The sequence below is a fragment of the Caretta caretta genome, chromosome 6, assembly GCF_965140235.1.
Source record: "Caretta caretta isolate rCarCar2 chromosome 6, rCarCar1.hap1, whole genome shotgun sequence".
NCBI classification, from domain to species: domain Eukaryota; kingdom Metazoa; phylum Chordata; order Testudines; family Cheloniidae; genus Caretta; species Caretta caretta.
Window position 1 is genome coordinate 103380723 of NC_134211.1, and position 23669 is coordinate 103404391.

A 23669-nucleotide genomic window follows, 5' to 3' on the forward strand; every position below is an offset into this window, starting at 1 on the left:
AATTAATTTTGTCAATAAACTATAGTAGTCCAATCCAAGTAACTTTTTCTTGTTCTTGCTGTTTCTGAACATTTGAATACATTATCATTTGCACTGACTTATAAGTGGGGTCTGTATTTTTTTGTTTACATAGTATAATATGTGTTTGTGTGTGTGTGGTCTTTTCCTTTATAAAAAGTGCATATCCTATGACTTTTTGTTATAGCCAATACAGTACTAATATTTCTGTTTAAATTGTGAGAGAGCCTAAAAATTCTGTATATACGAAGAGGCTGTAAACATCCTATATAATTTTGGTTTCCTCTTCCTGATTAGCACCCATGTAGTCTGAGTCTGAGTTGCAGTATGTAGTTTGCCTGCAGTACCTCTGTTTATCAGTGTGATAAACATAAAGGGTACATAAATCTTCAGGTTGTGGAAGTTGATGTAGTTCTACTGACTTCAGTGGAGCTGTGTCAGTTTACAGTAGCCGCAGATCAGATGAAAAGATTTTATGTATGTGCAGGAAGAGACTTGCCATCAAGGGCGAGCTTCTCAATTAAAATATTATCTAAACTAAAAGGCCAGAAGTCCTGACAACTGTGAGAAGTGAGCATGGTGGAAACATGTAAGGAAAGTGGAAAAGCTCCTTCGAAGTATTATTAAGACCATCAGGAAGACATTTCTGGTTGTCTGTAGACAGTCGAGAACTCCTTTGTAAAACGCTCTGAGATCCACTAATGAAAAGCGTGATATAAGAGCTAAGTATTATGGTAACTATTTATTGTATATTATATATGCATTGAGGCATACCAAATGATGCTGGCTGCCTACTTTAGTACCACTGCGCAAGGAAAGGGATCTCTCTCCCATTTTGCTCAAACCAACTCATCTTTCTATACAGATGATTCCAGACCATGAAATTCCATGCCATGAAAATGTCTCTCCCCCTTCAATCTTCAAATTGATGAGAGATTCAAATCTCATTCCAGCCCTTCATATACAGTAACTCCTCGCTAAATGTTTTAGTTATGTTCCTGAAAAATGCGACTTTAAGTGAAACGATGTTAAGCGAATCCAATTTCCTCATAAGAATTAATGTAAATGGGGAAGGGGGTGTTAGGTTCCAGGGAAATTTATTTTCACCGGACAAAAGATTATATTATATATATATATATATAGTGACAAAGCTCTGTCCTTGTCTCCATGGGTGGCACGTTTCCTGGCAGATTTTCGCTAGCCTCAGAGGCTCCCTGTGACCCTCCATATAGCCCTTCTCTCTCTAGAGGCAAGGGTCACAGCCTACTGGACCATTTTCATCATAAGCCAGGAAAAAAGGTGAGGAGAAGCTACCCTCCCTTACACAGTCTCTGTGATCTCCCAGTCTCAGTGATTAATCAGGGGACAAAGTGGGGAGCCCAGGCCTGCCCTCTACTCCGGGCTCCAGCCCAGGGACCCTAAGAGTACCAGCTATGGTAGCTGACTTTTTAGAAACAGGACAAGTACAATTCCCTGGGCCACTTCCCCACAGCAGCCCCCCACTTCACCCTTACCTCAGGGCCTCCTTCCTTGTGCCTGATATGGTGTGTACTGCTCAGTCTCTCCAACAGTGCAACTTCCTCCTACAGTTCATGACACACGCACCCACCTGACTAACTGGGAGGCTTTTAACTAGTTTCAGTTAGCCCCTGATTGGGTTCAGGTGTCCCAGTCAACCTAGCTGTCCTCCCTGCCTTCTGGAAAGATCTTAATTGGCCCCAAGTCTCTTAACTGACCTTGAGCAGCTGCCATTTGCTTATCCTGGTAACAGGGATTTGTTTAGCCTGTGGCTAATATATCTGTCTCCCATTACTTTACTATAGCCATCTGGCCTTGCCCCATCACAATATATATATACACACACAGTATAAGTTTTAAACAAACAATTTAATACTGGTACACAGCGATGATGATTGTGAAGCTTGGCTGAGGTGGTGAAGTCAGAGGGTGGGATATTTCCCAGGGAATGCCTTACTGCTAAATGATGAACTAGCAACTGGCTGAGCCCTCAAGGGTTAACACATAGTTGTTAATGTAGCCTCACACTCTACAAGGCAGCACAAATGGAGGGAGGGGAGACAGCATGGCAGATAGAGACACACATTGTGTGTGAGAGAGAGAGATGCTCATTGCCCCTTTAAGTACGCTGACCCCACTCTAAGTACACTGCCTTTTTAAATAGATCAACAAGTTGAGACAGCAGCTCCTGCCAGCAAGCTCCCTCCATCCTGAGCCCTGTAGTGTCCCCCCCTGCTCTTTGGAAATGGGGTAAGTGGGGTACAGGAGCAGGGGGGAGGGGGACTCCCTGACATTAGCCCCCCTTTTCCCCCCACCCCTTGCACAGCAAGCAGGAGGCTCCGGAGAGCAGTTCCAAGGCAGAGGGCAGGAGCAGTACATGGCAGTGGGGGGAGGGACAGCTGAACTGCTGGCAATTGACAGCCTGCTGGGCGGCTGCCGCACAGGGAACTTAGGGTAATGGGGAGCTGATGGGGGGCTGCCAGTCCACCCTGGTTCCAAGCCCCCACCGGCTAGCTCCAATGGGCTGCTCTTCCTGCAAGCAGTGGACAAAGCAGGTGGCTGCCAAACAATGTTATAAGCGAGCACTGCTCAACTTTAAACAAGCATGTCCTCTAATGAATCAGCAACAAAACAACATTAACTGGGATGACTTTAAGCGAGGAGTTACTGTACCAATCCGTAGCAGATGTTGAAACTCAAGTTGCCGAGACTACCTTCAACAGATATGTTAGCAGCTGGGAAAGAAGGATCCTCTTCCCTCCCTTCCCTAGAACTGGCTTTGAAGAATCCAGCATTGATGTTGGGTCAGCCAGTCAGGCAGCCTCACAACTCCTCCAGATAATGGCGGCAGCCCTTCCATGTAGAAGGGCTTACCTTTGGCCAGTGCCATCTTATATAATGAGGACAAGTCATTCCCATGCATTTTCACTAGTCATGGCTCATATTTTGTCATTTACATTTAGGACCTTGCTCTTTTCTCGCATTGAGAAGTTTCTGAATACTCTTGCAGAGAACTCTTCTGTGTGATGCACGTTAAATCATCATAACTCTTTTTTTTCCAGATTGCATTGTATGTACAATCTGTAATTTGAGATAAACTAAGTAATTTTCCTTAGTCATGAGAGGGGATGATTTGTATTTGAAACTTTAGTCTGTTTTTAGATGGCTACAAAATCTCTGGAGGTTGTTTTGTTTTGTTTTTAATTTTATTTTTGTTTTCCTGCAGCTTTTTTCAGTTTTTCCTAACTGGGAAATTGAAGAGTAACGTACAACTTCCAGAAGAAAGTTATGTTTGGGTGAGATTGGGTTTGGTTCTGTGTAAACATTGTTTCATTATTTGTCTTCCCTAACCATTTTGCTTGCTTTGCAGGACAGATCTAACAAAAAATGTAGTGCTTCCTGAATTAGTAGAACTAGCGAGAGATGAAGGCAGCAGTGTGCGGCTTGCAGCTTTTGAGACTTTAGTTAATCTACTTGAAATGTTTGATGCAGGTAAGGTCATAGTCTAGAACTACTTAGCCCAATTCTGCAGCAGTTTTTCTGGATTATAGAATTTGTCTGGTTGTATTTCATTGTTTTCATTCTGTAGATCAGGAATGGGCAAACTTTTTGGCCCGCGGGCCACATCTGGGAATAGAAATTCTATGGCGGGCCATGATTTGCGGATGATACTAAACTGGGAGGAGTGGTAGATACACTGGAGGGGAGGGATAGGATACAGAAGGACCTAGACAAATTGGAGGATTGGGCCAAAAGAAATCTGATGAGGTTCAATAAGGATAAGTGCAGGGTCCTGCACTTAGGACGGAAGAATCCAATGCACAGCTACAGACTAGGGACCGAATGGCTAGGCAGCAGTTCTGCGGAAAAGGACCTAGGGGTGACAGTGGACAGTGGACGAGAAGCTGGATATGAGTCAGTAGTGTGCCCTTGTTGCCAAGAAGGCCAATGGCATTTTGGGATGTATAAGTAGGGGCATAGCGAGCAGATCGAGGGACGTGATCGTTCCCCTCTATTCGACATTGGTGAGGCCTCATCTGGAGTACTGTGTCCAGTTTTGGGCCCCACACTACAAGAAGGATGTGGATAAATTGGAGAGAGTCCAGCGAAGGGCAACAAAAATGATTAGGGGTCTGGAACACATGACTTATGAGGAGAGGCTGAGGGAGCTGGGATTGTTTAGCCTGCAGAAGAGAAGAATGAGGGGGGATTTGATAGCTGCTTTCAACTACCTGAAAGGGGGTTCCAAAGAGGATGGCTCTAGACTGTTCTCAATGGTAGCAGATGACAGAACGAGGAGTAATGGTCTCAAGTTGCAGTGGGGGAGGTTTAGATTGGATATTAGGAAAAACTTTTTCACTAAGAGGGTGGTGAAACACTGGAATGCGTTACCTAGGGAGGTGGTAGAATCTCCTTCCTTAGAGGTTTTTAAGGTCAGGCTTGACAAAGCCCTGGCTGGGATGATTTAACTGGGAATTGGTCCTGCTTCGAGCAGGGGATTGGACTAGATGACCTTCTGGGGTCCCTTCCAACCCTGATATTCTATGATTCTATGATTCTATGAATGCTCACAAAATTGGAGTTCGGGTCCGGGGGAGGGGAGGGCTTATGCGGCTCCAGGGTGGGACCAGAAATGAGGAATTCAGAGGGTGTGGGAGTGGGGGAGGGGCTGGGGCGGGGAAGTGCGGGGGAGTGAGGGCTTCAGCTGGGGATGTGGGCTCCAGGGAGGGGCTGGGGATGAGGAGTTTGGGGAGTAGGAGGGTGCTCCAGGCTGGGACCGAGGGGTTCAGAGGGCAGGAGGGGGATCAGGGCTGGGGCAAGGGGTTGGGGTGCGGGGAGAGGCTCAGGGGTGCAGGCTCCAGGTAGTGCTTGCCGTCGCTTCCGGGAGCCACTTGAAGTATGTTCCTTCTCTGGCTCCTATGTGGAGACGTGGCCAGGCAGCTCTGCATGCTGCCCCGTCCACAGCACCGCCCCTGCAGCTCCCATTGGCTGTGGTTCCTGGCCATAGGAACCACATAGGAGCTAGAGGGAGACCATGCCGCTGCTTCCAGGAGCCGCATGGAGCAGCCCCCAACCCTGCTCTACAGCTGGAGCACTGGAGTTGGGCCATGCCGCTGCTTCTGGAAGCTGCATGGAGCGACCCCCAATCTGGCTTCCTAGCTGCAGTGCCAGAGCAGGGCCATGCCGCTGCTTCTGGGAGCCGCATGGAGCAGTCCCGGACCCTGCTCCCCAGCAGGGACCTCGAGGGCTGGATTAAAATGGCTGGCAGGTCGGATCTGGCCCGAGGGCCATAGTTTGCCCATCCCTGGTGTAGATGATGATAAAATTGTGCTTAAATATCTTCATGTTCTGTCCATGTTACTTGAATTCATTCTCTGAGACTGTTTTATTTAAAACTTTGTTCCTTTATCTTTGTTTGGTCCTTGCCCTGGTTGATTTGCGGCACCTTAACTTTCAAGTAGGAGTGAGCTATCTGTCACACCTTATTATCTAATGCAGTGTTGGGAGGGAGGGGCGTATAAAATGGCTGAATAAAATCTTCAGTGCATCTGATAGGAATGTTGGATAATTATCGTTATTAATTTAATTCTATAAGTGCGTTTAACACTGTGCAAAACCTGGAGAAAAACAGAGTCCTTGCCTCAGGAGCTTACATTGTCAGGGTCAGATTCTGATATCCTTACTCATGTTGGCTAATATCTTACTCTTTGAGCGCTCCCACTGATTCCATTTGAAGCACTTGAGGAATGAGATACTACTCACCGTGAGCATCTGGCCCTAAATCAGACAATACAGGTTGGGCATGTAATACAGACAATGGGTTCAAAATGGTGTAGGCATATTATTTAATTTTTTCCTTAAACTCACTTCTATTGTTGATGAACTATCATTCACCAGAAGTAGTATGTTTTAGGAGGAACTTCAATGAGGTGAGGGAAGTCGTTTGGTACACAATGTAAAGAAGTGAGTTGAAGGAATAAAGGCTAGTGAGGAAAGGCAAAAAGATGAAAATAGAGAGATTTAAAAGGGATATTAACTAGAGAGAAGATTGGGTAGAAGGAGTAAAAAAGGGACGAGGTGAGATATGTAGACATAGCAGAGTTGTGCAGAACTGGAATGTGAAGACAAGACGTTTGGGTTTGCTGCATGAGGAAAGTGGCACATCAAATGTTGATACAGATGGATTTTTATACCAAATCACAGTCAAGTGTTCCTCTTCAAATATGTGTCAGTGTGGATCCTACTGTAGATGTGAATGCACCTCATGTGCAATGAGATCAGAGTCTTTTGACTAGCAATGTCTGTCGGGGCTGTGCCTGTGCCATCTTGTGCTCCTGTAGGAAGGCATAAAGAGTGAAGCAGGTGCAGCCTTTCCTTAGTTCCCTTTCATCCCCTGTGGCAGGGAGATGGACCCCAACAAAGACAATCTGCTACTCTCTTTTAGTGTTTGCTAACCTTTGTCTTGAAAAGAAAACAGCTAATTGAATAATTCATTTTTCTGTCTTCAAAAATCTACAATCAAATTACACTTTTCAAAAGAAAAAAAAGGTTCAACAACTCTTCCCCCCCCATACCCTGGGGTCAGGCACTTTGCTCCAACCACCATCACCGTGGTGGACTTTGAGGCACCCAGGTTCAAACGCTTCCCATCATGTGACATTCTTATCCTGCTTACATGTGGCCACAGTCACTGCCTGTGCTGCCTGGTGGGAAGCCACAGCCTGGACAGATGTTTGGTTTGCCACTCCTTTTTCTTCAGAACCTGTCAATTCAGACACACTAATCTCAAACTGCATCTATTAGTGCAGTCTATGTGTATTGCTTCCAAATTGTAGAAAGTGACAGCTACCAAACTGGAGCCGAAAATGTCATTTTGGTTAGTGCCTCCTCAAGCAGGCACCCCACATCAGGGTCTGGCAGCAGGAAAAAGGCAATGAAGAGGGAGGTGAGAATGTCAGGATTGGCATTTTTGGCATCAACCCTATTACCAACAGACCCGGTGTCCAAACCACCAATGCCAAAGACACACTAAGAGGCACGGCCAGATGGAGCACAGGCAGAAATGGAGCTCTGAACATCCCTTGGGGTTATCTCACAAGGAAGCTCAGAAATACCTGTCTTCCAGAGGCAAAACCTCCAACCCCTCTATGGCTTCAAGAGCTGGACACACAAGCTCAACCACTGGCACAACTCAAAGAAGTAGTGGCTTGGTGCCAACATCAGTGCTGAAATCAAACCATCCACCTTACAAGCATCAGGACTGGCACTGAAGATTGAACCCGTTGTTTCATTTCTTGTTCATTTCATTTCATTTCTCCCTTTAACTACCCCCTTCTATTTAACTCCATAGCAAGTAACTCATAACAAACATACAGGGGTGTGTACTATATTCATAACAAAATACAGATATTTCCCAGTTTGTCACATTCTTCCCCCTTTCCCATCCATCTTCAGGGACTCTTCTCATGAGGACCGACAAACAAGAGTGGCTTTTGTTGTTTCATCTTGGAGTTATAAAAGAGGTACCATAGAAGTTCAGGGGAGAGGCTCCTATTCCTGATATTTCTTTATTCCAAAGAAGAAAGAGTGTCTTCGTCCTATCCTAGACCTGAGGAAACTGAACAAATATATATGCTGTTTCAGATTCAGGATGGTAACGCTTGTCTCTGTCATTCCACCTCATCAGGTTCAAGACTGATTCATGGCTTTCATGAATTTACAGGATGCCTACTTCCACATAGCCATTCACCCAGCACACAGGAATTACCTGGGATTGACAGTAATGCCCAACCATTATCGATATAAGGTATTGCCATTCACACTCTTCAGGGCGCTGAGGGTCTTCACATGATGTCTAGCAATGATAGCAGCACATTTGAGGAGGACATTCACTTCTTCCATTATTTGCACAATTGACTTATCAGAAGCAAATCCAGAAAGAGATCATGGAATATGCTGTCTCTTTATTCATCTGGGTAGGTCTCATGGTGAACAAAGAAGAATCCTCTTTTACCCCATTGCTGATGACAGAGTTCATTAGAACCACAATTGACTCCTAGTTACCAAGAGTTTATCTTCCATAGGACAGATTCCTATCACTGTGCTTGTTCTAAATGAAAATAAAATCAAATCTGAGTGGTACAAGCTTGTCTTGGACTGTTAGGCCACATGTCAGAGTGCACTTACATGATGCCACTTGCCAGACTTTGCATGTGGCATCTTCCACTTTAGCTCAGATCTGTCTACTCCCTGACAAGACACCAGATGAGCAGGAAAGATGTAGTCCCACCTCATCATCTCACTGCTGAATTCATGGCTAGCCCTCAAGCTCCCCGACCTGTCATAAGAGAGACAAAGTAGGTAAGTAATAACTTCTATTGGACCAACTTCTGTTGGTGGAAGGGACAAACTTTCAATCTTCACAGAGTCTTCTTCAGGTCTCGGGAAGGTGACCAGAATGTCTGAGCCAAATACAAGTTGGAACAGATTGTAAACCATAAGGGAGTCACACATGCTGTAGGAGATGACTTAAAATGAAGTGTGCAATTAAGGGCTAGCAGGCAGTAGGGTGCGTTACAAATTGTTGTAATAAGCCATAAAACCCATGTCTCTGTTTAATCCATGGTTTTTAGTGTCTAGCAGAATTATGAATTTGTTCCTAAGCTCATCTTTTGAGGGCATTGTGCAGGTTTCCTTTGAGGAAACTGAGAGGTCAGATATAGAGTGATCGCTTTGTGAAAAGTGGTCACACACTAGTGATACAGTGTTTTTGTCTTTCATCATTTTTCTGTGTGAACTCATTCGAGAGCATAGTGATTTTCTGATTTCACCCACATAGTTGTTAGGACATTTGATGCACTGGAAGAGATACACCATGTATGGTGGTCAGCACGTATAGGATCCATTGTTCTTGAATGGTGTGTTGTGGGGTGTATTGATCATTGTGGTAGAGGAGGTATGTCTGCAGGTTTGGCAGGGCATGGTGCTGCTTAGACTTGGTGTGTCCCAGTCTGTGCAGAGTTTGCTTCTGATGATGAGCTTAGTGTGGTTGAGGGGTTGTTTGAAGGCAAGAAGAGGGGGTTTGGGTAAGATTTCTTTCAGGATGTGGTCCCCGTCAAGTATGGGCTGTTATTGTTTGATGACACCCTGTATGGGTTCCAGTGTGGGGTGGTAGGAGACAATAAGGAGTGTGTGGTCAGTGTTTTTCCCCCATGTATTGAAGCAAGTTCTTCTGGGGTATTTGGGTGGCCCATTTCCTGACTGACATCTCTGATGGAGTGTCCTTGTTTATTGAAGGCAATTTTAAGTGTGTTTAGGTGTGTATCCCAGACTTTCTCTTTCAAGAAAATTCTGTGGTATCTGAGGTTTTGGATGTAAATAGCAGATTTCTTGGTGTGTCTGGGGTGGTTGCTGAATCTGGGGTGTTAAGTGTGGTGATCTGTGAGTTTCTTGTTTATGGTTGTCTGTGTGGTTCTATTGTTGAAGCTCATTGTGGTGTCCAGGAAGTTGATGCTGGTGTGGAACTGTTGTAGATAGAGTTTGATGGATGGGTGGTGGTTATGGAAGTTGTGGTGGAAATCTATGAGGGAATTCAGGTCCTTTGTCCAGAGAACTAAAATACCATGGATGTATCTCAAGTATATCATCAAGTTTGTGATGCATTTTTTCCAGAAATTCTTCCTTGAGATGGCCCATGAAGAGGTTGGCATATTGGGGAGCCACCCTAGTACCATGGCTGTTCCCATGATTGGACCAAGTGTTTGTAGTTAAAAGTGAATTTGTTGTGGGTGAGGATGAAATGGATGTGTTTGGCAATGTGTTTAGGTTGGATTTCTGAGCATTGCACATTATCTAGGAGGAATTTGAAGCAGGCAGTGATGCAGTCTTGGTGAGGGATGTTGGTATATAGGGACGTGACATCTGTGGTGGCAAGGATAGTGTTCTGAGGAAAGTTGCTGATGTTGTGGAGTTTCTGGAGTGAGTTGGTATTGTCTTGGAGGGAGCTGGCCTTTTGTGGGGTGAGTGGTTTGAGGATGACTTCAGTGAGTCCTGATATCCCTTCCTTAAGAGTGCTGTTTTCAGATATGGTGGGTCTGCCTAGCTTCCCTTTTTATTTATCTTGGGAGGCACATAGAAATCCCAGGGGTGGGTTCCTTGGGAAGGAGACTGAAGAGTTTTTCTCTGAGTTGTTTGGGGAAGGATTTGATGGTATCTTTACATTCCTCTGTGAATTGTGGTGTGGGTGTGTCATAAATATAAAGGGAAGGGTAACCACCTTTCTGTATACAGAACTATAAAATCCCTCCTGGCCAGAGGCAAAACCCTTTCACCTGTAAAGGGTTAAGAAGCTAAGATAACCTCGCTGGCATCTGACAAAAATGACCAATGAGGAGACAAGTTACTTTCAAAGCTGGAGGGGGAGAACAAAGGGTCTGTCTGTCAGTGTGATGCTTTTGCTGGGAACAGATCAGGAATGCTCTTCAGAACTCCTGTAAAAAGTTAGTAAGCAATCTAGGTAGAAATGAGTTAGATTTTCTTTTGTTTAATGGCTGGTAAAATAGCTGTGCTGAATGGAATGTATATTCCTGTTTTTGTGTCTTTTTGTAACTTAAGGTTTTGCCTAGAGGGATTCCCTATGTTTTGAATCTCATTACCGTGTAAGGTATTTACCATCCTGATTTTACAGAGGTGATTCTTTTACTTTTTCGTTAATTAAAATTCTTCTTTTAAGAACTTGATTGTTTTTTCATTGTTCTTACGATCCAAGGGTTTGGGTCTGTGTTCACCTATGCAAATTGGTGAGGATTTTTATCAAGCCTTCCCCAGGAAAGGAGGTGTAGGGCTTGGGGGGATATTTTGGGGCAGGAAGACGTCTCCAAGTGGGCTCTTTCCCTGTTCTTTGTTTAATACGCGTAGTGGTGGCAGCATAGGGTTCAAGGACAAGGCAAAGTTTGTACCTTGAGGAAGTTTTTAACCTAAGCTGGTAAGAATAAGCTTAAGGGGTCTTTCATGCAGGTCCCCACATCTGTACCGTAGAGTTCAGAGTGGGCAAGGAACCTTGACAGGGGGTCTTTGAGTTCTTTATAATAGGTGGTGTCAAAGAGTTGCATGTTGCCCTCATTGACGTAATCATCATGATAAGGACTACGATGGCACTTCTTTGCTGTTTTGATCTCTATCTAGTGTTGAATTTCAGGGACTGTATAGCTATCCTCTCAGTGGTAGAGAGATTGTGGTGGATATGATGTTTGTTGAGGATTTAGCTGATGAATCTTCCTAAAGCAGTTGCTGTAATGATCCAGTGTGGTTTCATTTGTTGGGGAGTCCCATCAAATGATTCTTTTTTCTATGACTTGGTGGGGTTTTGGTAGTTGTGGGTGGTGTCATCTTCATTGTGAAAGAATTAATTGTGGTAGAGTCAGCGGAAGAATTCTTCTTGTTCTTCATGTGTTCCGCCTAATATCAGGTTCTGTGGTGAGGCAGTAATTCAGACTCTTGGAAAGTACAGATACTTCAGTTCCGGTTGGGGGCAGTCTTGATAGGCTAATGATGTTGGGGTGTCATATAATGTCTGTGTAGTGGGTCTTGGTGTCATGGTTTCTCCTGGAGGTGGTGTACTGTTGGCTGTCGAGTTGTTGTAGTTGGTTCCACTTTTTGTTTTTCTGTTGGATGGCTGTCATCAGGGTGTCCTGATAGTTGTTTTCGGTTTCCTGCGTGATCTTGAGATATGATTCCTGACTTCTTTTTATTCCAGTGTGTGAGAACATGTGATAATTTCTTGTTTGGGGTGGTCCCTTCTGGCATATGTAAAGTACAGGAGACGATTCCTCAGTTGTTGTTTGGGTTTTTTTTGAGATTCTTCTGCAGAGCCATTCAGCATATTTGGAGTTGTAAGTAGTGGTCAGAGAGTTATAGATGTTGAGTCTTCCTGGGATGAAGTTTTGTTTCTTGATTCTGTTCAGCAAGTAAATGTTGTTCAATCTGGCTCCCTTGTTTATGTTGTGAAGATTCCATTTTAAATAGCAATATTGATATCTTCCATAGTTTGATATGTTGTTGTAGCGTGTTGGTCCAAGGATATAAGAGAGACAAGATAGGTGAGGTTATATTTGGTGGTGTCCCACCACCTACAGAAGCTGGTCCAGTTAAATATATTATCTCACCTACCCTTGTTTTTCTTTTATCTTGGGATCAACATGGCTACAACAATGCAAACAGACCTGTTATCACAGAATTATTGCCAGATGCTGCAGCCAGATCCGAAGTCACTGCATCTGACAGCATGTCTGTTGACTGGCTGAATGCTAGTGAAAGAGACTGCTTCCTACAGGTTCAGGAGTTCCTGATACTGAGAGACTTATTCCTCTTGGAAAAGGTTCTCAATTATAGGAAGCCCAACACAACTTGTGCTCAGTGCAGGCTTTGACACCTAAGACCCTTAACTGCTTATTGCACTTAAAACATTCTGGCCTTTTGATCAGCTGTGGTTCCTCAAGATGTCAGCAGTGTGGATCTTATGATCCACCCTCTGTCTTTACTTTATGGAGCCATCCACAGCCACAGTCTTTGCATTGTGAGGGAACTGAAGGAGGGTCATAGGCGCTCTGCCCTTTATGCATGGGAGCAGGGAGGAGGCACAGGGCCACACAAGCTCCCTTGGCAGACACTGCTATCCAAAAGACTCCAATCTAACGTGCATGAAGTGCATGCACACCTACTATGGGGTCCACACGGATGACAACATCTCAAATAGCCACAGTTACTGTGGGATAAGTAACCATTCCTTTATAGGATTCAAAAGCTTTTGGGGTTGTTGTTGCCTTTCAGTTGGACAAAAAGATGAGTTATGATCCATCTTTGCCTCTCACACAAAACCACAACTTTTATTATGCCAAACCACAGATCCTAGTCTTTATTTGGAAACCACATGAACTATTGTACTCCCTAACATAAAATGTAAGGCACAATAATGCACATTCAGTTACAGTAATTAAAGCAGCTAGGTGAATAATACTTATGGGAATTTAGAGTAACTGCCGTGTTAGTCTGTATTCACAAAAAGAAAAGGAGTACTTGTGGTACCTTAGAGACTAACCAATTTATTTGAGCATAAGCTTTCGTGAACTACAGCTCACTTCATCGGATGCATACTGTGGAAAGTATAGAAGATCTTTTTATACACACAAAGCATGAAAAAATGGGTGTTTACCACTACAAAAGGTTTTCTCTCCCCCCACCCCACTCTCCTGCTGGTAATAGCTTATCTAAAGTGATCACTCACCTTACAATGAGTATGATAATCAAGTTGGGCCATTTCCAGCACAAATCCAGGGTTTAACAAGAACGTCTGGGGCGGGAGGTAGGAAAAAACAAGGGGAAATAGGTTACCTTGCATAATGACTTAGTCACTCCCAGTCTCTATTCAAGCCTAAGTTAATTGTATCCAATTTGCAAATGAATTCCAATTCAACAGTCTCTCGCTGGAGTCTGGTTTTGAAGTTTTTTTGTTGAAAGATAGCGACCTTCATGTCTGGTTTCAGAGTAACAGCCGTGTTAGTCTGTATTCGCAAAAAGAAAAGGAGTACTTGTAGCACCTTAGAGACTAACCAATTTATTTGAGCATGAGCTTTCGTGAGCTACAGCTCACGAAAGCTCATGCTCAAATAAATTGGTTAGTCTCTAAGGTGCTACAAGTACTCCTTTTCCTTTTGACCTTCATGTCTGTGATTGCATGACCAGAGAGATTGAAGTGTTCTCCGACTGGTTTATGAATGTTATAATTCTTGACATCTGATTTGTGTCCATTTATTCTTTTACGTAGAGACTGTCCAGTTTGATCAATGTACATGGCAGAGGGGCATTGCTGGCACATGATGGCATATATCACATTGGTGGATGTGCAGGTGAACGAGCCTCTGATAGTGTGGCTGATGTTATTAGGCCCTGTGATGGTGTTCCCTGAATAGCTATGTGGGCACAGTTGGCAACGGGCTTTGTTGCAAGGATAGGTTCCTGGGTTAGTGGTTCTGTTGTGTGGTATGTGGTTGCTGGTGAGTATTTGCTTCAGGTTGGGGGGCTGTCTGTAGGCAAGGACTTGCCTGTCTCCCAAGATTTGTGAGAGTGTTGGGTCATCCTTCAGGATAGGTTGTAGATCCTTAATAATGCGTTGGAGGGGTTTTAGTTGGGGGCTGAAGGTGATGGCTAGTGGCGTTCTGTTATTTTCTTTGTTAGGCCTGTCCTGTAGTAGGTGACTTCTGGGAACTCTTCTGGCTCTATCAATCTGTTTCTTCACTTCCGCAGGTGGGTATTGTAGTTGTAAGAATGCTTGATAGAGATCTTGTAGGTGTTTGTCTCTGTCTGAGGGGTTGGAGCAAATGTGGTTGTATCGCAGAGCTTGGCTGTAGACAATGGATCGTGTGGTGTGGTCTGAGTGAAAGCTGGAGGCATGTAGGTAGGAATAGTGGTCAGTAGGTTTCCGGTATAGGGTGGTGTTTATGTGACCATCGTTTATTAGCACTGTAGTGTCCAGGAAGTGGATCTGTTGTGTGGACTGGACCAGGCTGAGGTTGATGGAGGGATGGAAATTGTTGAAATCATGGTGGAATTCCTCAAGGGCTTCTTTTCCATGGGCCCAGATGATGAAGATGTCATCAATATAGCGCATGTAGAGTAGGGGCGTTAGGGGACGAGAGCTGAGGAAGCGTTGTTCTAAATCAGCCATAAAAATGTTGGCATACTGTGGGGCCATGCAGGTACCCATAGCAGTGCCGCTGATTTGAAGGTTTACATTGTCCCCAAATGTGAAATAGTTATGGGTGAGGACAAAGTCACAAAGTTCAGTCACCAGGTTTGCTGTGACATTATCGGGGATACTGTTCCTGACGGCTTGTAGTCCATCTTTGTGTGGAATGTTGGTGTAGAGGGCTTCTACATCCATAGTGGCCAGGATGGTGTTATCAGGAAGATCACCGATGGATTGTAGTTTCCTCAGAAAGTCAGTGGTGTCTCGAAGGTAGCTGGGAGTGCTGGTAGCGTAGGGCCTGAGGAGGGAGTCTACATAGCCAGACAATCCTGCTGTCAGGGTGCCAATGCCTGAGATGATGGGGTGCCCAGGATTTCCAGGTTTATGGATCTTGGGTAGTAGATAGAATATCCCAGGTCAGGGTTCCAGGGATGTGTCTGTGCAGATTTGATCTTGTGCTTTTTCAGGGAGTTTCTTGAGCAAATGCTGTAGTTTCTTTTGGTAACTCTCAGTGGGATCAGAGGGTTATGGCTTGTAGAAAGTGGTGTTGGAGAGCTCCCAAGCAGCCTCTTGTTCATATTCCGACCTATTCATGATGACAACAGCACCTCCTTTGTCAGCCTTACACATTGTAAGGAGAGTGATCACTTTAGATAAGCTATTACCAACAGGAGAGTGGGTTTGTGTGGGTGGGGGAGAAAAAAACCTGGATTTGTCCTGGAAAAGGCCCAACTTGATTATCATACACATTGTAAGAAGAGTGATCACTTTAGATAAGCTATTACCAGCAGGAGAGTGGGGTGGGGGGAGAGAAAACCTTTTGTAGTGGTAAACACCCATTTTTTCATGCTTTGTATGTATAAAAAGATCTTCTATACTTTCCACAGTATGCATCCGATGAAGTGAGCAGTAGTTCACGAAAGCTTATGCTCAAATAAATTGGTTAGTCTCTAAGGTGCCACAATTACTCCTTTTCTTTTTATGGGAATTTACTTTCTAGGATGCTTTCTTGTTTAATTAAAAACGCTGCTGTGCTTGCGAAGCAGCTTTGCTGGCTCTCCCCCACGCTGGCTCTATTCTGGCCATGACCAGGGTCCTTTCCAGATCTTACAAATTTCAGCCAAAGGCTAACTGGAGGTATAAAATTTAAGATTATCAAGCCTAATTTGTGCAAGATGATTCATGGCTAGGCCGAGATTAACCAATGTGCACTCTCCATTTGAGGAGGGACCCCAACAAACAGGGCAAAAAAAATTAACAGTGCTGCAGTGCAACGCCACTCACTTAAATATGGCATAGCTTCCCCTCTGTCATGACAGAGGAGTAGCCAGCCAAACTTGAACAGCCCTGTGACCCTTTCCAGCCCGTGTCACAATGTCCTTCACTGAAGTTTGGCCCAGCTGCACCAGACCTGAGCAGTGTGTGTGGTTACATGTGGCTGTGTAAGTGTGGAGCAAGTGGAGCCGAGCATTCGGGATCAGGAGGAGCCAGCTTAGTCCAGGACAGGAATGGAGTGCTGGGATGCTGGGGTGTCAGTGAGTGGCCAGGAAGGTCCCTGGGGTGGTGGGTGAAGGACTGGGGATGAGAATTGTTGGTGGGCTGTGGGATGAGAGGTTGGGGGCAAGTGAGAGATGTTGAGGGATGGTGGGGTAGGAGTTGGGGCGAGTGAGAGATGTTGGGGGTGAGTGGGGAATGTTGGGTGTTGTGGCTGATGCGCCCGAAGTGTTCGGGGCTGCAGTGATGTATGTCAGGTCTGCTGGGGTGTGTGTGTGTGTATGTGTGCATGTGCTGTCAGGATAAGTGGGGGCCGGTGGAGAGTTGTTGGAGTATATGTGGAGTGAGAGGGACATTCAAGGGTCTGTGTGTGGATGGGGTAGAATGGGAATTTGGAGGTATATATGGGGTGAGGTATGTTTGGGAAGAGGGGCATTAGGAATATCTTGCCTTTCATCTCCCTCCGAGAGTAACAGGCACTTTTTTCAATTGCTTACAGTCTATACTTGCCAGTAGAAAAGCAATTCCCATAAAATAAAGCCGCAATGATAATTAACTATCACACTTCCCTTTGCAATAAGAGGATCAAAGTCTCTATTTTGTTTCTAGAATTTTATTTTTTTCTCTCTCCCCTGCTTCCTCCTCCATTACTCAAAGTACATTCTAAAGCTTGCACTGATGTAACAGGGAGAAAAAATGAGACCATTGACTAGATTCAGTCCAGGATCTGTGCTGACAGAAAGCCTGATTAAGATTGGGGGGATTGCGGTGGCACAAATACTTGCAATCTTCTGTCTGTCAGGGACCATGCAACAAATCAGTACACTCTAAAAGTAGGCAGTGCTTGTCAGGCAGACAGGATGTGTCCAGAGTGGCTGACAGACATGCTGAGTCAGCACCATAGTCTCGGCAGCCTCTGCTGGTGGCACACCTACAGAGTATCTGATGAAAATGAAATCTGACCTTGACTGGTGCACAGGGGTGCTGGAACAGTTTTTATAGTGGGAGTACTGAGAGCCATTGAACCAAACTGTAAACCCTGTATTTAATGGGAACCACTTCAAGCCAGGGGGTGCTGCAGCACCCCCGCACCCTTAGTTCCAGCACCTATGCTGGTGGAATGTTCTCTGGGATGAAGGAGCCAGGTTGGTCTAGGGATGCACCATTTATATCTGTAGTAAGAAACTGAGCATAGCAATTTTTGACATATGATTTTATTTTCATGTATGGCAGACACACTAAGTAAATTATTGAAGCAGTGACCAATCTTGTTCTGTGTTTTATAAAGCACGATATAGATACTCAGCACTGTATACATTAACATTGATTTTAAGTGTTGAGGATCAGCAGCTCTTGTTGACATCACTTAGATCTGTAGGTGCTTGGCACCATGAAAATCTTTTTCTTCTGATTACAGAATGAATGCAGATGTTATGTATGGCTCTTTAGCAAGTGCTTGTGATGGATATCCCTCTGCGGTGCAACCCGGAACTGGGGTACTAAGCCCTCTGTCTCACCAACCTGGGCTCCCTCTTACTCCATGATGCTGTGACAAGCTACAGTCCCCTCTAGGACTTGTACTCACACAGGCAGGGAAAAACCTAGCTGCAGTTACATGAAGGCTTTGGCCATTCACTGCATGAAACAACAATGGAGGGGCTTCTGCCAATTCCTCACAGCTCCCCACCTAGGACCCCAGAGCTATACCATCTTACCCTGGTCAAAAACCTGACCAGTATAAATGTATTACCCGGTCCGCCCCTTCCTCGATATGGAGAGGACAATGGCCCAGGCCCTTTTCCTGAGCAGATTCCCCACGCACTTCATGCAAACCACACTGTTTTAGGTAAAATATAAAACAGATTTATTAACTACAGAAAGATAGATTTTAAGTGATTTATAAGTAATAGCAAACAGATCAAAGTAGATTACCATAAGAAATAAATCAAAAACACAGTCTGAGTTCTCTAAACTCAGGATTAGGACAGGATTTGAATCAAGTAGTATCTCACCCTGCTAGATAGTACAAACAGTCCACCAAGCCTCCAACACAGGCAGACTTCCTTCTTTCCTGCCTGGGACCCTGCTCCCCTAGTTCAGTCTCTGTTTCTTAGGTATTTCCAGGTGTTGTGTTGTATGGGCAGTGAGGCCCAGTGGTCATGTCAATTCCCCTTTTTATAGCTTCTTCCATCTTGCTGGAAAGATCTTTTGCTGTGATCTGAGTCAAACAGTTCCCATTGTGTAGTGCTATCTCTGAGAGATTTCCATTGTTCATAATTCCTGCGGTAATCCTTGTGAGTGTTTGTATTCTTCTCTATGGGCCATCAGTGTTGTTTGGCCTTTTATGGTTATACCTGAAAGGCGGCTTGTGCGCGGCTTGAGGCTCCCAACCTCACAACATGTTTCAGTGGCACATACATAGCAAAACTTCCTATACAATGAGAGCACAAACAACTTAACAGGATACTAATGTTCAACAAATTAAGACTTTTAAAATGATACCTTCCTCAGGCATACTTTGTACAAAACATATGATAATTATATCATCAATGGTGAATATGGGGTACAGAGAGTCACAGTGTTCATGTTTCAGCTTTTCAGGAAAAGACTTGTTGAAAAGAATGTTGAAACGATATTTTAAATGCAATATTCTTTCCAAGTTTTTCTTCTAGTCAGCACTGCAAAGCTTCAGGCTTCTCACAATGTATGGGTATGTGATCCTGCATCTTTAGGAAAGTAAAGCCAGATTCTCTAAGTTCATTTGGCTCAGTGTGGGGGCCCAGTTATGCATCCATGATTCTCTTCTTAGCTTTGCCTCAGCAGAAGCTGGAGAGGCTTGAAATGGACGTATTCTAGCCTGCAACAATTGGCGTAGTCTCCAGGGGAACATCTTGGATAATTGAAGTGCACTGTTTTCAGCCATGTTCCCTATACTGAGGATTGCTGGGGTTAAGGAAAGCAATAGGAGCCAGCTACACTGGCTCTATAGTTGCAGATAATCTCCACTGCTTTTTCACCATCTGAGAGGTACAAAATATCAAAGTGGGCCAGAAATCTGGCTCATAGAGAGTATGCAAAAGTATCCTAATATGTCTGTGTGATGCAGCAGTTGTTATAGTCACTGTTCATTATTTAACAGTTAGTACTGTATATAGTAATACTCTTTTTTTTTCAGAGCTGTTCAATTGTTTATCTTCATTAGAAGCCCTATATTTTGCACAACAGCTCCCACTCCCACTCCTGTTTTTCTGACTTCACTGCATCTTCCCAATACATAAATGAGAAGCAAATATTTACTTAACAAGGAGTTGATGGTGAATTATCAAAATAATCAACATATAAAACATATGGAAAGCTGCAAAACAAAAAGCAGATAGTTTGGGGAGAGTACCAATGAATGCAATTGGATTGTTTAACCGATAGCATTTGTACCATTGGATACAGTAGTAGATTTATTTTCAAATTGTTGAGACTATCAATTTCATACTTCTGTTTAAAGTTTTTTACTTACTATTGCTGCAACAGCTGTTTTGGCTGTTGGAAAAAGGTTGAAGAGTGGTCAGAGGTTATGCACAGCCCTGCAGTTAAATAGGAGGGAGCTCAGTAGGTTGAAAAGCTTAATTTCTAGCTGACCTTGAGATCCACCCTGCTTGGAAGATGGAAGAGCAGAACTCACCCTGTCCCACCTTGACAAGCTCTCCCTTTATCCTTTTGCTCACCATATCTCTTCTCCCTCTATCTCTTGGCTGCTAGGTGTGTTGGTGGAAGGAGAAGATGGGTTTGCTTCTTCACTTACCCACACACTGCAGGTCAGAGCCTGTGCTCAGAGAGCTTTTGTTGTCCCATCATTGTACAGATGAGGGTCCTTCCCTAGAAAAGGGGGGTGACCCATAAAGGCCTCAAAAGCTTCTACATTAAAATAAATAGATTTCACTCATACTCATACTTGTTTAGATGACACCCATATTTTAATTAACAATCCCAGCTGCACTTTAAAGGTCCTTGATGTTTTTATCATGAAACGGACATATGCTCTTCTTCAAGTGAATGAACACGAACAACTAACTTTACACATTTATTTTGTTTTTCAGATGACAGAAGTCAAACTGTGCTCCCTTTAGTGAAATCATTTTGTGAAAAATCCTTCAAAGTGGATGAATCAATTCTTGTTTCTTTGTCTTTCCATTTAGGGAAACTATGTAATGGACTATATGGTATGATTTAATGATTATTATAAATTCAGTGACTCAATGTATTGTGAAGTATACAGATGATAAATATTTGGCTATCTGGACATTTTCTAAAGTGGGATGATAATTAGGAGTACAAAAACCCTCTGAAACCATCTGTAACATGGAGATTGGATTGTCTTTTCTTTTTCATATTTTCTCTACTTTCATTGTTTTGTTTTGATGCCTAGTTTTGTTGCAAGTTTCATCTTGAAGTGAGTGTGTTAGTTTTAGTTAAACTATAAACCTTTGAAAATAGGGCATGATATAAGTACAGCATCTAGCACCTTATTGCTATGTCTCCTCAGACACAATACAAAGAGTTAGCCCAGGAAAAAATGGGAGCAAAAGAGGCTTTATGTCACTTTTGCACCACTTGGATTCCTGGCTGCTGTGGGGGCTGAATCTGCAGCTCAGAATTCTCAAAGCAGTGAGCTGAAGAAATGCTCCCCTTGCACCACCAACATATGTTCTGCACTAAGGCCTGTGAGGCTAGGGCAGTGTAGGGCCACTTAAGTTAGCTCTAAACTGCTCCCGTATCATGGGATTTCTCCTCTAACTTTGTGGTCCCTATACACCTATCAACTGGGTTGGGGCTGGATAGAGATCAAAATTCAGCCCATTGATCTTTTAAGTGTAACGTGAAATTCACTGTACTACAGGTGGCCCAGATAAACTCCTCCATGCTACTTAAACCCTTAAGGTCCCAAAGGCTTAATTTGTGCAAAGGGCTTTGCCTGAGCTCAGTGAAAATGGTGGTGGTGTTCATTTGGAGGCAAAAGGGGAATAAACATGACCCTACCACTTTTAAAATATATTCACAATCCTCCCAAATGAAAGCCTTAATATTCTAAAAATTATATATTTCTAAAATGCAGAAGTGAAGATTCCTTCTTCTATGGGTAGGTTTAATTTTTCTGTAATCACTATTTCTCCCTACCACTTGCAATAAGGAAATGGTTCCTACTGGAGTCATTATATGAGAATGAACAGGGAAAATGGTTTATTTGATTGCTCCAGAAACAAACTCAAGTTGTTGGATATTGTTAGCTTTTCCCCTGGTATTCTGTAACAAGAAACTTAAGCATTAGTGTTGTATTTTTAAAGGAATTTTTACTCCAGAGCAACACTTGAGATTTTTGGAATTTTACAAGAAACTTTGCACACTGGGTTTACAGCAGGAAAATGGACACAATGATAATCAGATACAACTTCAAACCCTAGAGCAAGAAAAGAAGTATATATCAGTAAGGAAGAACTGTGCTTACAACTTTCCAGTAAGTTAACTGCTATTTTATAAAACTTACATTGTGCACATTAGCCACAAAACAGGAATAAATGTAAGATGTAAAATCTGTTACCATATAGTATATTGTGAGCCAAATCCGAAGTCCTCTGCAAAGCACAAGTAAATTGACTTAGTGCAGGGATTCTCCAAGAAGGCTGTGAGTAAAGCTAAGTTCCTGTCACAAATATTTTTCGTAAAAGTCATGGACAGATCACGGGCAATAAGCAAAAATTCATGGAAGCCCATGACCTGTGCCTGACTTTCACTAAAAATATCTCTGACAAAATAGAGAGGCGAGTTCAGCACCCATTGGTTCTAGGCTTTGGGGTCCCCTGCCACTGCGGTGAATGGGAGTTCTGGGGTCCCCCCACACAGCAGCTGAACAGCTCTGCGGGGGGAGGCCCTGCTGCCCACAGTGGCAGGAGGCTCTGGGGAGATCCCTGCCACCTGCAGTGAGTGGGAGCCCTGGGGATTCCGCCGTCCACAGGAGTTGAGCTGCCGTGGGGTCTCCTCACCCCCCGCTGCAGTGGGAGATCCAAGGGGTCCCCACTGCCCACTGTGGCTGGGAGCAGCAGGGTCCGCCCACTGCAGCCAGGAGCTGCAGGGTCCTGCCACCAGGGGCAGGACTGAGAGTTACGGGGGGAGGGGAGCTACGGTGGGAGTCTGGCTGGGAGCTCCAGCCTTGGGGCTGAAAATGTCACAGAGGTCAATGGAAGTCACAGATTCCGTGACTTACTTACGTGCCGGGCCGACCCACAACATTTTGGCACCTGAGGCTCAAATGACGCCCGCACATGCCCTTGCTTGGGCCAAAACTTTGAAATTTTGCCTTCTTCCTCTTCTACTCCTCTCATGGTACTGCTCTGCTACCTACCCCAATAAAGGAGAACTAACAACTTAAAATGCATTGTTCAAAAATTTTAAGTAACACTTAACTTTCAAATGCCTGAACAGTAAATGTAACTTTTCTTGTCTGCATAGTAAACACTGGCATTTTTATCTGTTTGAATCATCAAAGTGGTGCTTTCCGTGCCTTCTTGGTTGCAAAGATTTGAACTTCTTCCTGAAGCTCCACGGTCTGGGCCAGCTCATGCTCTATTGAGATGGTTGCAAGGTCGACCAGCCTCTTCTGTGTCATTGTGGAGCATAGATGTGTTTTTATTAACTTCAGCTTGGAGAAGCTGCATTCTCCACTGGCAACTGTTACAGGAGTTGTTAGACATATACGCAGAGCAACAAAAGCATTTGGAAAGAGGGTGGTCATCTTATTTGTGAACATGTATTCCAGAATAGCCTTTGGAGTTGATCCTGCTGAAATGTATCTTGAAAAGGCTTTCAGTTCATCACCTAAATCACTTGCATCAATATCGCACATGTCAGCATGTGTCAACACTGTCTCTAGTGCCCTGCATTGCTGGTGTAGGTCTTCTTCAGGAATAGTGAGGAGTTTTGGAATATCATACAACATCTCAAATATACTGCTGGGTTCCTTGAGCTGCATGAAACGTTCTTCAGCTGACTGTATTGCACAATCTAGCACCTGGTTAAATAATTCAACTTTGAATTGTTGTTTGGGGTCTCTTATGGGATTATCCCGTGTCTCGTAATCAAAATGTCGTCTTCTTCGGTGACTCTTGTGTTCTTGATTGGGTGGGAAAATAGCTTCAGTGTGAAGTTCCTCTGTCAACTTCTGTGCACTCTTCAGAACGTTTTGAAATCCCTCATCTGACCAGTAAGACTGTAGGTATGACTTTGCTTTGTCCAGTTGTTCCATTGCTCCACATATATGAAGATCAACACCTTGTAGTCTCTTGCTTACAACATTTATTTCAAACAGTATGTCATGCCACAACACTAAGCCACACAGAAATTTGAAGTT

The 23669-nt window shown here is 44.0% G+C and overlaps 1 protein-coding gene across 4 annotated transcripts in view; it reads left to right on the forward strand.

Moving 5' to 3' along the window:
• The window catches only part of PPP4R4 (protein phosphatase 4 regulatory subunit 4), a 136276-nt gene that overhangs the window by 71244 nt on the left and 41363 nt on the right, over nt 1-23669 (forward strand). For all 4 annotated transcript variants that reach the window (XM_048852204.2, XM_048852207.2, XM_048852205.2 and 1 more), the window contains 3 exons: nt 3407-3528; nt 20365-20487; nt 21610-21779. In XM_048852204.2, coding sequence (XP_048708161.1) covers nt 3407-3528; nt 20365-20487; nt 21610-21779 — 415 coding nt within the window. The remainder of the gene's footprint in view (nt 1-3406; nt 3529-20364; nt 20488-21609; nt 21780-23669) is intronic.